This window comes from Ailuropoda melanoleuca, chromosome 4 (genome assembly GCF_002007445.2).
Source record: "Ailuropoda melanoleuca isolate Jingjing chromosome 4, ASM200744v2, whole genome shotgun sequence".
Classification (NCBI taxonomy): domain Eukaryota; kingdom Metazoa; phylum Chordata; class Mammalia; order Carnivora; family Ursidae; genus Ailuropoda; species Ailuropoda melanoleuca.
The window spans coordinates 72509387-72521464 of NC_048221.1; the positions used below are offsets into that span (position 1 = coordinate 72509387).

The 12078-nt window shown below is 54.7% G+C and overlaps 1 protein-coding gene across 1 annotated transcript in view; it reads left to right on the forward strand.

Moving 5' to 3' along the window:
* The window catches only part of EPAS1 (endothelial PAS domain protein 1), an 82756-nt gene extending 71998 nt beyond the window's left edge, over window positions 1-10758 (forward strand). The window contains exons 8-16 of the mRNA XM_011237191.3: window positions 1369-1516; window positions 2168-2382; window positions 3658-3848; window positions 4310-4420; window positions 5725-6215; window positions 7049-7175; window positions 7444-7561; window positions 7857-8024; window positions 8526-10758. Of these exons, the coding sequence (XP_011235493.1) occupies window positions 1369-1516; window positions 2168-2382; window positions 3658-3848; window positions 4310-4420; window positions 5725-6215; window positions 7049-7175; window positions 7444-7561; window positions 7857-8024; window positions 8526-8677 (1721 nt within the window). The 3' untranslated portion in view covers window positions 8678-10758. The remainder of the gene's footprint in view (window positions 1-1368; window positions 1517-2167; window positions 2383-3657; window positions 3849-4309; window positions 4421-5724; window positions 6216-7048; window positions 7176-7443; window positions 7562-7856; window positions 8025-8525) is intronic.
* Window positions 10759-12078: the final 1320 nt, after the last annotated feature.

Genomic DNA, 12078 nt, shown 5'->3' on the forward strand with positions numbered 1-12078 from the left:
TGGGGATGAACTGGCAGGGGGCCTAAGGACTTCGGAGGCGGTGGGCTGCTGGGGAAGTTGTTTACCTTTGATGGTGGTGATAGTTGCACATGCATTTGTCCAGACTGCACTCCTGGGACTGTATACTTAAAGCAAGTGCATTTATAAATTGAAGGTAAACTAAACCTCACTGACGTTGATTTTAAAAATGAAACCCAGACCACGACAGCTTAGATTGGGAGTGTTAGATTTACACTGTGATCCTGTCTGCTGTTTCCACTGAGGGGCCCTTTCAGCAAATCACCCAGGAGTTCTCAGCCTCAGTTTCTTCGGATGTAAACCAGGAATCACGATGGACACCTCGCGGTGTCGTTGGGTATTCCACAAGCCGAGGGTAACGCTAATCCTTATGGGCGACTTACGTGCCAGGCAGTTCTAATTGGCTTTGCAGCAATGAGTTCCGCTTGAGACAGTTTTGAACACTGCAAAGCACTGCACCCAAGTAAGTTACTACTTCCTGCACCTTGGAGGTAGGTGCTTGGTCAGTTTTTGAAGTGGGTAAAATGTGCCCAGAAACACATACAGCTAAAGGACCACAAGCGGCATTAGTAGGAACCAAGCTGCTCTCCTTAGCCTCACAAGGGTGGTGAATGGAGAGGTGGCTCCCGACTACCAGGAGAATGGAGTGCAAATCTCCGCGTTTACCAAGAATCTGGATATTCTCCCGTGGGGCTGCTCACAGTGTTCTCTATAGTCCCGGGGAAGAGGGGGCTTTTCCTCTATAGCATTTGTCCGGGAGGTTCGGTCAACATCTGCACCTGTCAGCCAGGCAGGTAGATACGGTCCTCAGTATGAACAGCTGTGGTATGCCAGCCAGCTAGTAACCATCATTACCATCATTACTGTTATTTTTATCAGTGCTTCATTTTGCAGATGAGGAAACCAAAACTAAGAGGGAAAGTTCCTATCCCAGAGTCCCCATGCCAGCCAGTTCCTAATGCTTCCATTGTGCCTCTTCCAATTCTGATTTGAAGAATCCAATTCTTGGATTCTGAAGAATGAATTCCCAAGGAATGAAAGTAGATGGACAGTTTGGAAAACTACCAGAAATTCTAACATTAGGAGACTTTAAAGAGATTTATTGATTCCTTTTTAATGAGAGCAGATGAAGCCTTCTGGACTAGGGAATGTGAGACACCTTCCCAGTGCTTTCCTACAGTAAAAGAAATGTTAAATGAGCATTTAGAATAATCTGGAAGAGGAAAGAAGTCATGAGGAGGTCCTTGCTATCCTGGTACCCAGTCTTGTCTGTTTCCCCATAGACCGCCCTCCCCATGAGGTCTCGCTCCCCAACCTCCCTGACCTGGGGCTCTGTTTCTCCTCCCCTAGTGTGCACCAAAGGGCAGGTGGTGAGCGGCCAGTACCGGATGCTTGCAAAGCACGGGGGCTATGTGTGGCTGGAGACCCAGGGGACAGTCATCTACAACCCTCGCAACCTGCAGCCGCAGTGCATCATGTGTGTGAACTACGTCCTGAGGTAAGCCTGGAACGGCCGCAGGGCTGGGTGTGTAGGATGCCCGAGCTCCCCGGACCAAGGGCAGTGGGCCGAGGGCACGCAGACCTGCCTGAACCCAGGCACTGCCTCTGCGAGCTCTTGGTGCCAATCTTCCGGGCCCCAAGGATGTTCATGGCTGTCTCGGGAGTGATAGGACGCCTGGGGTTGCCCCTTCCCGTGACTTTTTTTTTCTGTGTCTTTCCCCATCTGTCATCTGTGTCATGCCTCTGACCCACATGGGGGGGGTGGATATCATAGTTGTCACTTAATGAGTATTTTCCAAATGGGGAACGAGGAAAGAGATATTGCTCGAGCTTTCCAGGAGAAGATGTAACAGCTCCACTCCATAGTTCCTGGGGAGAAAGTTGGAGATGGTCACACCCGTGTACGCCATGTAGTGCACGTGCAGTAATAAAACAGCATCCTAGAGACACCCCTATCCCAGAGCGCACTCAGGGCTGCTGCCTCCATGACTCCAAACTTCACCGTGTGGCTCTTTACATAATGCTGGCACGGCGTCCATACCCGTGTTGTTGGCTGGAAGGGTTAGCTGTCTGGTTTTGCATATGTCCTGGGGTATAAAGGATTTTGCTAGAAAATGTGGAAGGTCTGAAGCACTTCTTGTCCCATCAGTGAGATCGAGAAGAACGACGTGGTGTTCTCCATGGACCAGACGGAATCCCTGTTCAAGCCCCACTTGATGGCCATGAACAGCATCTTCGACAGCAGTGGTGAGGTGGCCGCGTCTGACAAGAGTAACTACCTGTTCACCAAGCTGAAGGAGGAGCCCGAGGAGCTGGCCCAGCTGGCACCCACTGCAGGAGACGTCATCGTCTCTCTGGATTTCGGTGGGTGCTGCTTAGCTGGGCAGGGGCCTGCTGAGCCCTCTCTGGGGGAGGAGTTCTTACTGGAACAGGCCTCCCTGGCTTCAGCGTTTCCTCAACCCCTGCCCCTTCCCTGGTCCTGTGAGTCCCTGTGGGTGGCCAGACCCTGTGCCGAGCGCCAGAGCACAACGTGCCTCCCAGGGGGAGTAAGAGGGTCCCACCTCGGACTTTGCAAAGTGCTGGATGGGCGGGGCTGTGGGTTCTCTCTGCCTAGGAGTCAGCGGACTCTCCAGCACGGGCCGAGGGAGAGTCTGACGTGAGCGGGGGGCAGCAAGAGAGATGCTCTGAGGCTGCTGCCGTGTTTTCACAGAGAGGGCAGCTCTCCCTCTGGGCCTTGAAGGACAGATTGCTCGTTTAGGTACAGGGCCAGGCTGAAAGAGTAAGAGAAATAATTCCAGAAATGCGGGTGGAGAAAAGACGCTGGCCCAGGAGGAAGCCCTCATATGCACTGTTTCTTTAAAATGATGGCCTGTCCACGGGCCACCTGGGTGGCTCAGTTGGTGAAGCATCCGACTCTTGATTTCTGCTCAGGTCATGATCTCAGGGTCGTGAGATCAAGCTCCGTGTTGGGCTCTGTGCTGGACGTGGAGCCTGCTGGAGATTCTCTCTCCCTCTGCCCCTCCCCCCACCCTGTGCATGCGCTCTAAAAAAAAATTTAAATGTTGGCATGTCCAGCTGTGTGTCCCATGGCCCCAGGCAGAGTTTTTGCCCCTTTTCCCCCTTCTATGCTGGAAACACCTTCAGTGTGTACCTGGGAAGCCCCTTGCTTCCCATCACCCTCCCAGCCTCGCGTGCTGCCCCAGGGCTGGCAGCACCTCCCCCTGCGTCCCCCACACCGGCTTGGCCCCTTTAGAAGGCTCTGGAGAGGCCGTGTGGGGATTGCAGCCGCCCCGGGACGAGAAGTCTCACAGTGGCCCTGTGTTGTGGCAGTACTGAGACAAACTGCCGTTTTCCTCTTACACCCTCCTCCTCGTGGACAGTCCCGACCCCTTGTCAAGGAAGCGGGTCCTAGTACCTGTAGTCTCTGACAAGGAAATGCTCCAGGAGGGTGCTTCCTTCCAAAGGAGACGGCTCGGGCCTCGCAGTCCCGGTTAGGGGCCTGTAGTGCAGCCGAGCCTCGGAGGCTAAGGGCCTAGGCCCATGCAGGTTTGCAGACCCTTCCAGGACCTTCCTGTGTCCTCTGGGCTTTCTCTGCCCAGCGGATGTGGGTGGTAACCAGCCAGGCCCTTGTCTCCACAGGGAGCCAGAGCTTTGAGGAGCCCTCCTCCTACAGCAACACCCTCCTGCCCCCAAGCCAGCCGTGGCCCAGAGAGCCGAGGAGCCACAGCACCCAGAGCGAGGCCGGGAGCCTGCCCGCCTTCACCGTGCCCCAAGCGGCGTCCGGGAGCGCCACGCCAAGTGCCACCAGCAGCAGCAGCAGCTGCTCCACGGTGAGCACCCCGCCTTGGGGTGAGGACATGGAAAGGGCGGGCTGCCCCCTTTGGCCGCTGCAGGACAGCTGAGTAGACAGCCCAGACAGGAATACTGCCCGCATGCCCCTCGAGTTATCCCGGAGTCCCCTAGGGCGCTGTTCCAGCTGGGTGCTATTACTCTGTGTGCACCCCCGTCTCAGTGCTAAGTTCCTTGAAGAGGCGGGCTGAGTGGCACACAGCTTTGAGCCCGTAGCTCAGTCCCTGGGCAGGGCAGTCACCGTCCTGCTCAGGGCAGAGCTGTATGGTTTCCAGAGCCCCACTGGCCTCGGCCTCCTTGTAAGGAGTGGTCCCTCTACACATGCGTGTTCTGTGGACTGGAGTTGAATCTGTGAGTCTAGAAATGTACTGCTTTCACCTCAGACTTCTGGGGAGACCAGTGCCCTACTCTTGACTTAGTCACTCTCCTTCCTGGCCCCCAGCCTAGCAGCCCCGGAGACTATTACACATCCCTGAATGATGATCTGAGGATTGAAGTGATCGAGAAGCTCTTCACCATGGATACAGAGGCAAAGGACCAGGCCAGCACCCAGGTACCTGGGCCATGCCTGCCCACTGGTGGGCGGCAAAGGCTCACGCCCGTTCTTGCAGCCCTGTCCCTTCATCACAGACACTAGTGGGGGCGCTTGGCCAAGGCCCTGGTCTTAAATGGGAAATAGAGCCTGTGGTGGTCCCCTTCTCCCACCTCTGCCCTCTGCTTTGCATGCCCAGTCCAGCTCGTGCAGTCTTTACTGAGGCTGGGTTTTCATGTGCACCACGAAAGCAAACTACCCCCGAATCTTCTTTAAAGAAGCCCTCTGTATATCCAGAATTGTGAGAGGTTCATAAACAACGAGGAACAATTACGCTCCTCACAAACACATTCATCTTAGGATTCTGAAGTAACTTTTATTTTAACTGCATCTTAAAAGGACATCTGACTGACAGGTTTTTCACTTACAACTTCTCAGGAACGCACCTAGACAGTGTTCTTGAAAGGGACCGGTGTTCCTGAAAAATTATACAAACAGGGACAAGGTGGGTGGATGTGTCACGGAGCTCCAAGGGAAAGTATTGAGCCCCCTTTGTCTCAGGTCCAGTTATTCTAACACCCACCCTACCTGAACCTCCCCGCTCTCTGCCCTGAACTCCTGAGGGTTGTGGCTCAGGCCTCGATTCCGTGTGCTTCTGTTCTTCCGCGGTGTCCTACAGCGAGCAGTCACTAAGCTGACACCCCACCCCCAGCAGCAAGCGCAGCACTGTCTGCGTGGGCTCTGGGGTATGCCCTGGAGTGCCCGTCAGGACACTGGGAACTTAAGTACCTGCCGGGTGACAGTCTCTCCACCAGTAGGCCACAGAGGAAGCCCCGTCACGCACGTGGTGCTTGGGTCTGTGCAGGGGCATAGAAGGGAGATGAGGAGCTGTCCCTGGCTCCCCGGGAGCCACTGTGTGCCCCACGGGCCTCAGGAGCAATCTCACTGGGCCCCAGGAGAGAAGGCAGACGGGAGAGACGAGGGTGTTTCAGGTGGGGTGAGGCAGGGTCACCCGTGGGAACGTGCAGGCACAACCGAGTAGAGCGTGGAGATTTGAGGCACAGGCTGAAGAGGGCAGGAACCCGGGGAAAGGCTAGCGTCACAGGCCAGGAGCCCTGCACAGTGGGCAAATCTGAGTTTTCTTTTGGTGGGCCACAGGGATCAAAGACTGCTAGAGCATGGGGGGTGGGGAGAGACCCTGCTGCAGGGAAGGGGTGCAGGAGACGCAGGGCACAGGCAGGGCTGCGAGGGATGGTCGGGGGCTGGAACAGCATTCTCAAGGTGATGCCCCCCTCACCGCACCTTGGCCTCTGCTCTGTCCTCAGACGGACTTCAGTGAGCTGGACTTGGAGACCCTGGCCCCCTACATCCCCATGGACGGTGAAGACTTCCAGCTCAGTCCCATCTGCCCCGAGGAGAGGCTCCTGCCGGAGAAGCCGCAGTCCACCCCCCAGCACTGCTTCAGCACCATGACGAACATCTTCCAGCCGCTGGCGCCGATGGCCTCCCACGGTCCCTTCCTCCTGGACAAGTATCAGCAGCATCTGGGAAGCAAGAAGATAGAGCCTGAGCATCAGCCCATGTCCTCCATCTTCTTTGATGGCGGGAGTAAGGTGTCCCTGCCCCCGTGCTGTGGCCAAACCAGCACCCCTCTCTCCTCCATGGGAGGCAGATCCAATACCCAGTGGCCCCCCGATCCGCCATTACATTTCGTGCCCACGAAGTGGCCTGCTGCAGATCAGCACACGGAGTCCTTGGGGCCATCGCCGTTGGGCGCCCCCATCGCCTCACCCCATCTCTCCATGTTCAAGAAAAAGTGAGTGACAGAGACCCTGGGCTGCATCAGCAGAGGCTCCCGCGGCAGGGGGCGGGGTGGATCTCGGGGGCCCCAGACAGGCTGGCTGCTCCTCCCCTGCCACAGCCTTCCCTGTGCTCGGAGAGGGGAGGCCCTGGGGGAATCACCCTGAGGTAGGGAGGCCTCGAGCAGGATGCGTTTCTATCAGGGCCGAGGCGAAGAGAAGGGGCCTGCCGAGGCCCTCAACCACCACCGCCTCTCCCTTCAGAGCAGGGCTCCTCCTCCGAGTCACAGAACGCACACGAGTGTTTGAAGGACCCTTCTCTTGGTTCTCTGCTGGAACCCTGCTTGAGGAAAGCATATAAGATACCCTTGCTTCTCCCCTGCCGTAGCCTCTCCGGGCTCCCCACATCTCCCCAACGAGGCCCGTGTCAGCCAGCCGGCCGCTCACTGGGCTGAGTCACGGGGGTTGACCTGTGACCTCTCGCTCCCAGGGCCCACGGTTCTGCTTCCCTGGGGCACTTGCCCATCCTCACTGGGGAGCAGTGCAGGGGAGAGACAGGGCAGAAGACTGAGGTCTTCAAGACCCAGGTCACTCACTATGCAGCCACAAAGGAGGCCTGAAGGCTGTCCAGATATGGCTGGGCCGGCAGGCTGATGTGGGGAGGTACAAGTGACTTGAACCATTTATCAGCATCTCAAGTCCATTGCCCCTCCCCTGGGATGCTGCCCTTTGGGTCCTAGAGCCAGCACAGGCAAGTATTCATTCTGGAAGGGTCCTCTGCAGGCGCTGAGAACAGGGGTTCATGGGGCTCCCAAGTGTCCTTCATGGCTCCCTCTCTCGGCGTTGGCAGGTCTGCAAAGGGCTGTGGGCCGCACGGCCCAGATGTGCTGAGCCCCGCCATGGTGGCCCTGTCCAACAAGCTGAGGCTGAAACGGCAGCGAGAACATGAGGAGCGAGCCTTCCAAGCCATGAGTGGGGTGAGCCGCCTGCCTGCGGTTGTCCGGGTTCCCTCCACAGCCCATGGGGGCACGCGACTGGGTGTGGAGACAGGGCTGAGGGCGGAGGTCCAGCCTGGCCAGAAACCCTCACAGTGGCTGTGAGGGCTCAGAGAGCCTGCCAGGGGCAGCAGGGAGGGCTGTGGATTTGGCCTTTCAGAGAGAGCACACCGGCCCCCTTCCAGGCCCACCCTACCCCCTGCCTCAGGTTGAGGACCTGGTTCTCTGGCCTTCTCCCTTCTACATCCAGGGGGATCCCTCAGGCAGCAGCACTTCACATCAGGTGTGGAAAAGGATGAAGAGCCTCAGGGGCAACGTGAACTGCCCTCTGATGCCCGACAAACTGCTGAGTGCAAGCCTCCCCAATGGTAAGCAGCAGGCCCAGGCCTCCTGGGGTGCTGGGTTCCTCCACGGTCTCAGCACCTGCCTCTCTGAGCCTTGGCGGAACAGGATGGTGTCCTGTGCCCCCCACTCCTGCACACACCCACCTCCCCTTTCCACTGGGCTCAGATGATACAGTCAGAAAGTTCTGGGCGCTGATGCCACAGGAGCTGGCTCTAGTTCTGAGCACCTTTGGTAAAGGAAGGGGGCTTCTGGGGGCTTCACAGTCTTTCCCCTGCCTTGGCCTGGCACTGCCCTTATTTGCTGGCATTGGTCTTTCAGACGAGTTCACCCAAAATCCCATGAGGGGCCTAGGACAGCCCCTGAGACACCTGCCACCGCCACCATCTGCCATGAGCCCTGGAGAGAACGCCAAGAGTGGGTTCCCCCCGCAGTGTTACGTCCCTCCGTACCAGGACTACGGCCTGCCATCGGCTCCCAAGGTGTCAGGTGAGTGCCTTCGGAACCTGCAACCCCTGGCAGCAGGGCTCAGCCCCAGAGGGCAGCTACCTTTCCCAGAAGATGCCATCTGCCCCCAGGGTTTCAGAAGGGACATCCAGGGCTGAGAGTCCCCCAGCCTGTGTCTTCTGCTCTGGGTTTCATGGAGCCATATTGCCTACTGCCTCGTTCACATAGCAGGGACACCGCTCTGCCTTCGGGCAGGAACAGAGCTGAGGACATGCCCAGAGAACGCACTGCCTCGGGGTGGCCTGGAGAGCTCTGGGAGTGGTCGCCCCACCAGATCCGTTCTCTGGGAGCCCCCAGACACCCACCTTCTACCCCAGAGTCTGTTCCCATCTTACGGATCCTTGATACCATCCCCAAAGGGTTGCTATTTGGTGTGAATATAATTGGTGGCTTGGGGGAAACATACCAGAAGCCCTCTTATGGAAGAGACGCTTTTTGGAACGTTTGAGAGCTTTAAAAACACGGTACCCACCATTTTTTCAGGCATGGCGAGTCGGCTGCTTGGGCCCTCCTTCGAGCCCTACCTGCTGCCTGAATTGACCAGATATGACTGTGAGGTGAATGTTCCTGTGCCGGGAAGCTCCACGCTCCTGCAAGGAGGGGACCTCCTCAGAGCCCTGGACCAGGCCACCTGAGCCAGGGCCCCCCCGGGCGGACACCCCCTGCCCGCGCCGCCCTGCCAGCTTCACTCTCTACGTCTACTTTTGCAACTAGGTATTTCTAACACCGACACACTTGTTACAAGATGTACCTACCCGGCGAACTTGCCCACGTCACCACGTAGTGGCCTTTTTCTAAAGATGCTCACTTTAGTAGCTGTATTTTTAAGATACACGGTTGTTTTACCTGCTGCGTTTTATTCTGTCAATGAACATGTTCTTAAATTTTGTAAGATTTTTCTTTCCCCAACTTCGATTACTTCTAATTTATATTATTCATGGGTCCCTCTGTCTCGCTCTCTCACACACACAGTATCCATACTAACGAGTTTTGTGTTACGTCTGTTCTCTTGTCGGGAAAGCTTTGGCTTCGTTTAACTAAAAAAAGTTGTTGCTGTTGCCAAAGAGAAACAAAGTAATTTCGCTATCCAAGCTGGATTTCCGTGGCCTGTTCCTCTCAAAGCCCTTCGCCTTTCTTTCTTAAAACTAATCACCCTATGGTAAATTCCCATCCTTTTTCTTTCCTTAAGCCAACTCTTAGCTCTAGTTTTGACATAACTTTTGGGAAAAAGAGAGAAATGTGAAGGGTGAACTCTAGCGTAGGTGGTTTTCTGTGAAGGTTGTGCAATGTGGCTTTTCCCTCGCTGTTCGGGGTTTTTCTCCTGCATTTGGTGGATTTGTTAATTATTATTCAAAAACTTAACTGAGTTTTTTAAAGAAAACTTATATCTGGGTTAATGTGTTTATCATATACATGGGTACTTTGTAATATCTAAAAACTTAGAAATGGAAATGGAATCCTGCTCACGAAATCACTTCAGATCTTTTTCCTAAGGTGGTGGTCTTCTCTCTCCTGGTGTTGCCGACACTGCCGGGGTTCGGCACTCCCCTGGGCCTGTCCTAGCTCTGCTCGAGGTCTCTCGCTGTTGGCTTTTTGCTTTGGGGATATGCCATGGGCATGACAAAAATCCAAGACATGGAATCATGAAGTGTGGGGGCATTGCGAGCTGTCTTCTCGTGTTCTATATGTATTATGTATGTATGTATGTATGTATGTATTATTGCTGCCAAGAGGGTCTGATGGCATGTTATGGGGTGAGGGTGGGGCGAATCTAAGGGAGGGGAAGCGCTTTAATTTTTCTTCAGATTGTGTTGCTAGCCCTTCAAGTGCACTGAGCTATGGGACTCTAAAGGTCTTTCACATGGCACAATGGGATATTTCCAGAATTACCATGAGATGGTTTCAGTGGGAATTCAGGAAAGAAAGTGAGGATTCAGAAATGGTGCAGTGATCCAGCCTGGAGCACATGAAGCTGGCCTGAGAGAGGGTGTGGGAAGTGGGGGTGGACCTGACCAGGCCAGCACCCCTTCCTCAGCCTGCTGTCAGGTGGCCCTGCCAGGAGCAGCAGGCAGACTTCCTGGTTGGCCCCAGCCTCAGGCCTGCTCCAAGGTCTGACCGTCACCTGAAGTGACTTATACAGGTAGGAAGCACTGAAAATCAAGTGTTCTTAGAGCACTTTAGAACTCACTGGTTAAGAGGGACAATACCTTTTGGTTTTTAAATACCAATCACACGGAGCTCTTCTATCCTGGGTACAATGAGGAAGTTTCTAGAAACACACACAAAGCACAGCAGGCCAAGAATTTGGTAAAGCTGGATGGACTCAATGCCAAAAACACAACAAAAAACTGAAGTTCAAAAGAAATCTAGGAGAAAAATGACCTGGCCTCTGCCTTGACCAAATCACACCGTAGCAGCACTGCTTGGCCCCACGCACGGCGGCAGAACTTGAAGGGTTACTGACATGTAAACGCTGGTGTTTGATTTCCTGTGTGTGTTGCCTCAGCATTAAGGGCATTCTACCCTTGCAGTTTTACTAAAACACTCTGAAAAATATTCCAAGCTTCATATTAACCTTACCTGTCAACGTAATGAGTTCCTGAACATTACTGTATTGTCAAACTCCTACTGACAACATTACTATAGGGGAGCTTAACTTTATAAGGAAATGTATTTTGACACTGATATCTTATTAAAGTGTTCTGATCCTACCATTGCTGGTGGCTCTTATTTCGTGTAGATTTGCCATGGGCTACACGGATGTAGAGCAAGGCCTCTATTAAATAGCTCACAGACAACGAACGTGGACCCTGGTCTCCGTGAGGCAATGGATGTCAGCCGACAGAAAGGAAAGAGCCACACGAACACTTGGCAACTGCTCAAGCCCGGGCTCCATGTTGCATCAGCCATATTTCCACCTATTTTTCTGTCTGCCGCTGGGCCCTTTCTCGTATCCTTAGGGGGGGCACCCAAGGACAGAAGTCACGGTCCTGCTTTCAGAAGACTACATGAAGCAGCATGAGAGCTGTGCTGGTCTCCATGTCACACTCTGCACTTTGAGATGATGGCTCGAAGGGGCAGCGTGGGTACTAGCGGTCAGGGAGGACCTCAGTTTGGAAGTGGCAGGGCTCCAGTGGGGCCTTCCCAGAGAGAATGTAAAGGTAGGAGGGGAAGGGCCAAGACCGATTCAGGCGGAGACAGGGCATGGCAAAAGCCCTGAATTAGACATGGCCTGATAGGTTCCCAAATTCAAATCTTACTTTTCTAAATCATGCCCTGCTTATGAACAGGCAGCTGTCTCTATAGGGTCACGCGGGGGCTGGGGAGAGAGCCAGCAGCAGCCTCTGCTTACCACTGTCTGTCCTAGAACCAGCCATTCCAGCTGGTGCTAGGACCAGTCATTCCAACTCCCTGGCCCCGGCGGGAACTGCTCGGCCCCTCGGTGGCCTTTGCAAAATCAAAATCAATCCCTTCACTTCCATGACACCCAGGCAGGATCAGGAGAAAAGACTTTTAAAGTTTTAATGCTACCCCCCGCCGCCCCCCCCACACACAGTTTTTTTTAAATGATACTCATTTGGTGAAGTCATGGTCTCTCCAAGAGCTTACCAGCTAAGAGCGGAAACTAAAGCAATTCTGAGTCATTCCCCTGTATGAGCCGGTGTACAATGGAAGAGGCCCAGGGCCCACGTTTTTTCAGGTAGTCCCTGTCTCCAATACTGGACTTCAGTGTCCCCAAGTGCACTTGTACTTGGGCCAAGGACCCCTGTCTTGGGTTCAGAAAGCATAAAACTAATAGATGCAAATGAACCCTCAGTTGCTTTTGGGTGGAATCCAGGTCCTGTGGGAGTTCAGAGGCAGCCAGGAAAGATCAGCCTGGGCCTCCACTGTGGAGAAACTCCCACCGGAGTGGAAGGGAAAGAGGTTGGTAAGGCGGGGGTGGCAGGGAGGTCATTTCAAGAGCAGGTGAGGAGGACAAAGGCATAAGGCCAGAATGGACAGCACATGCAGGAGATGCTGGGGAGAAGGCAGGGCA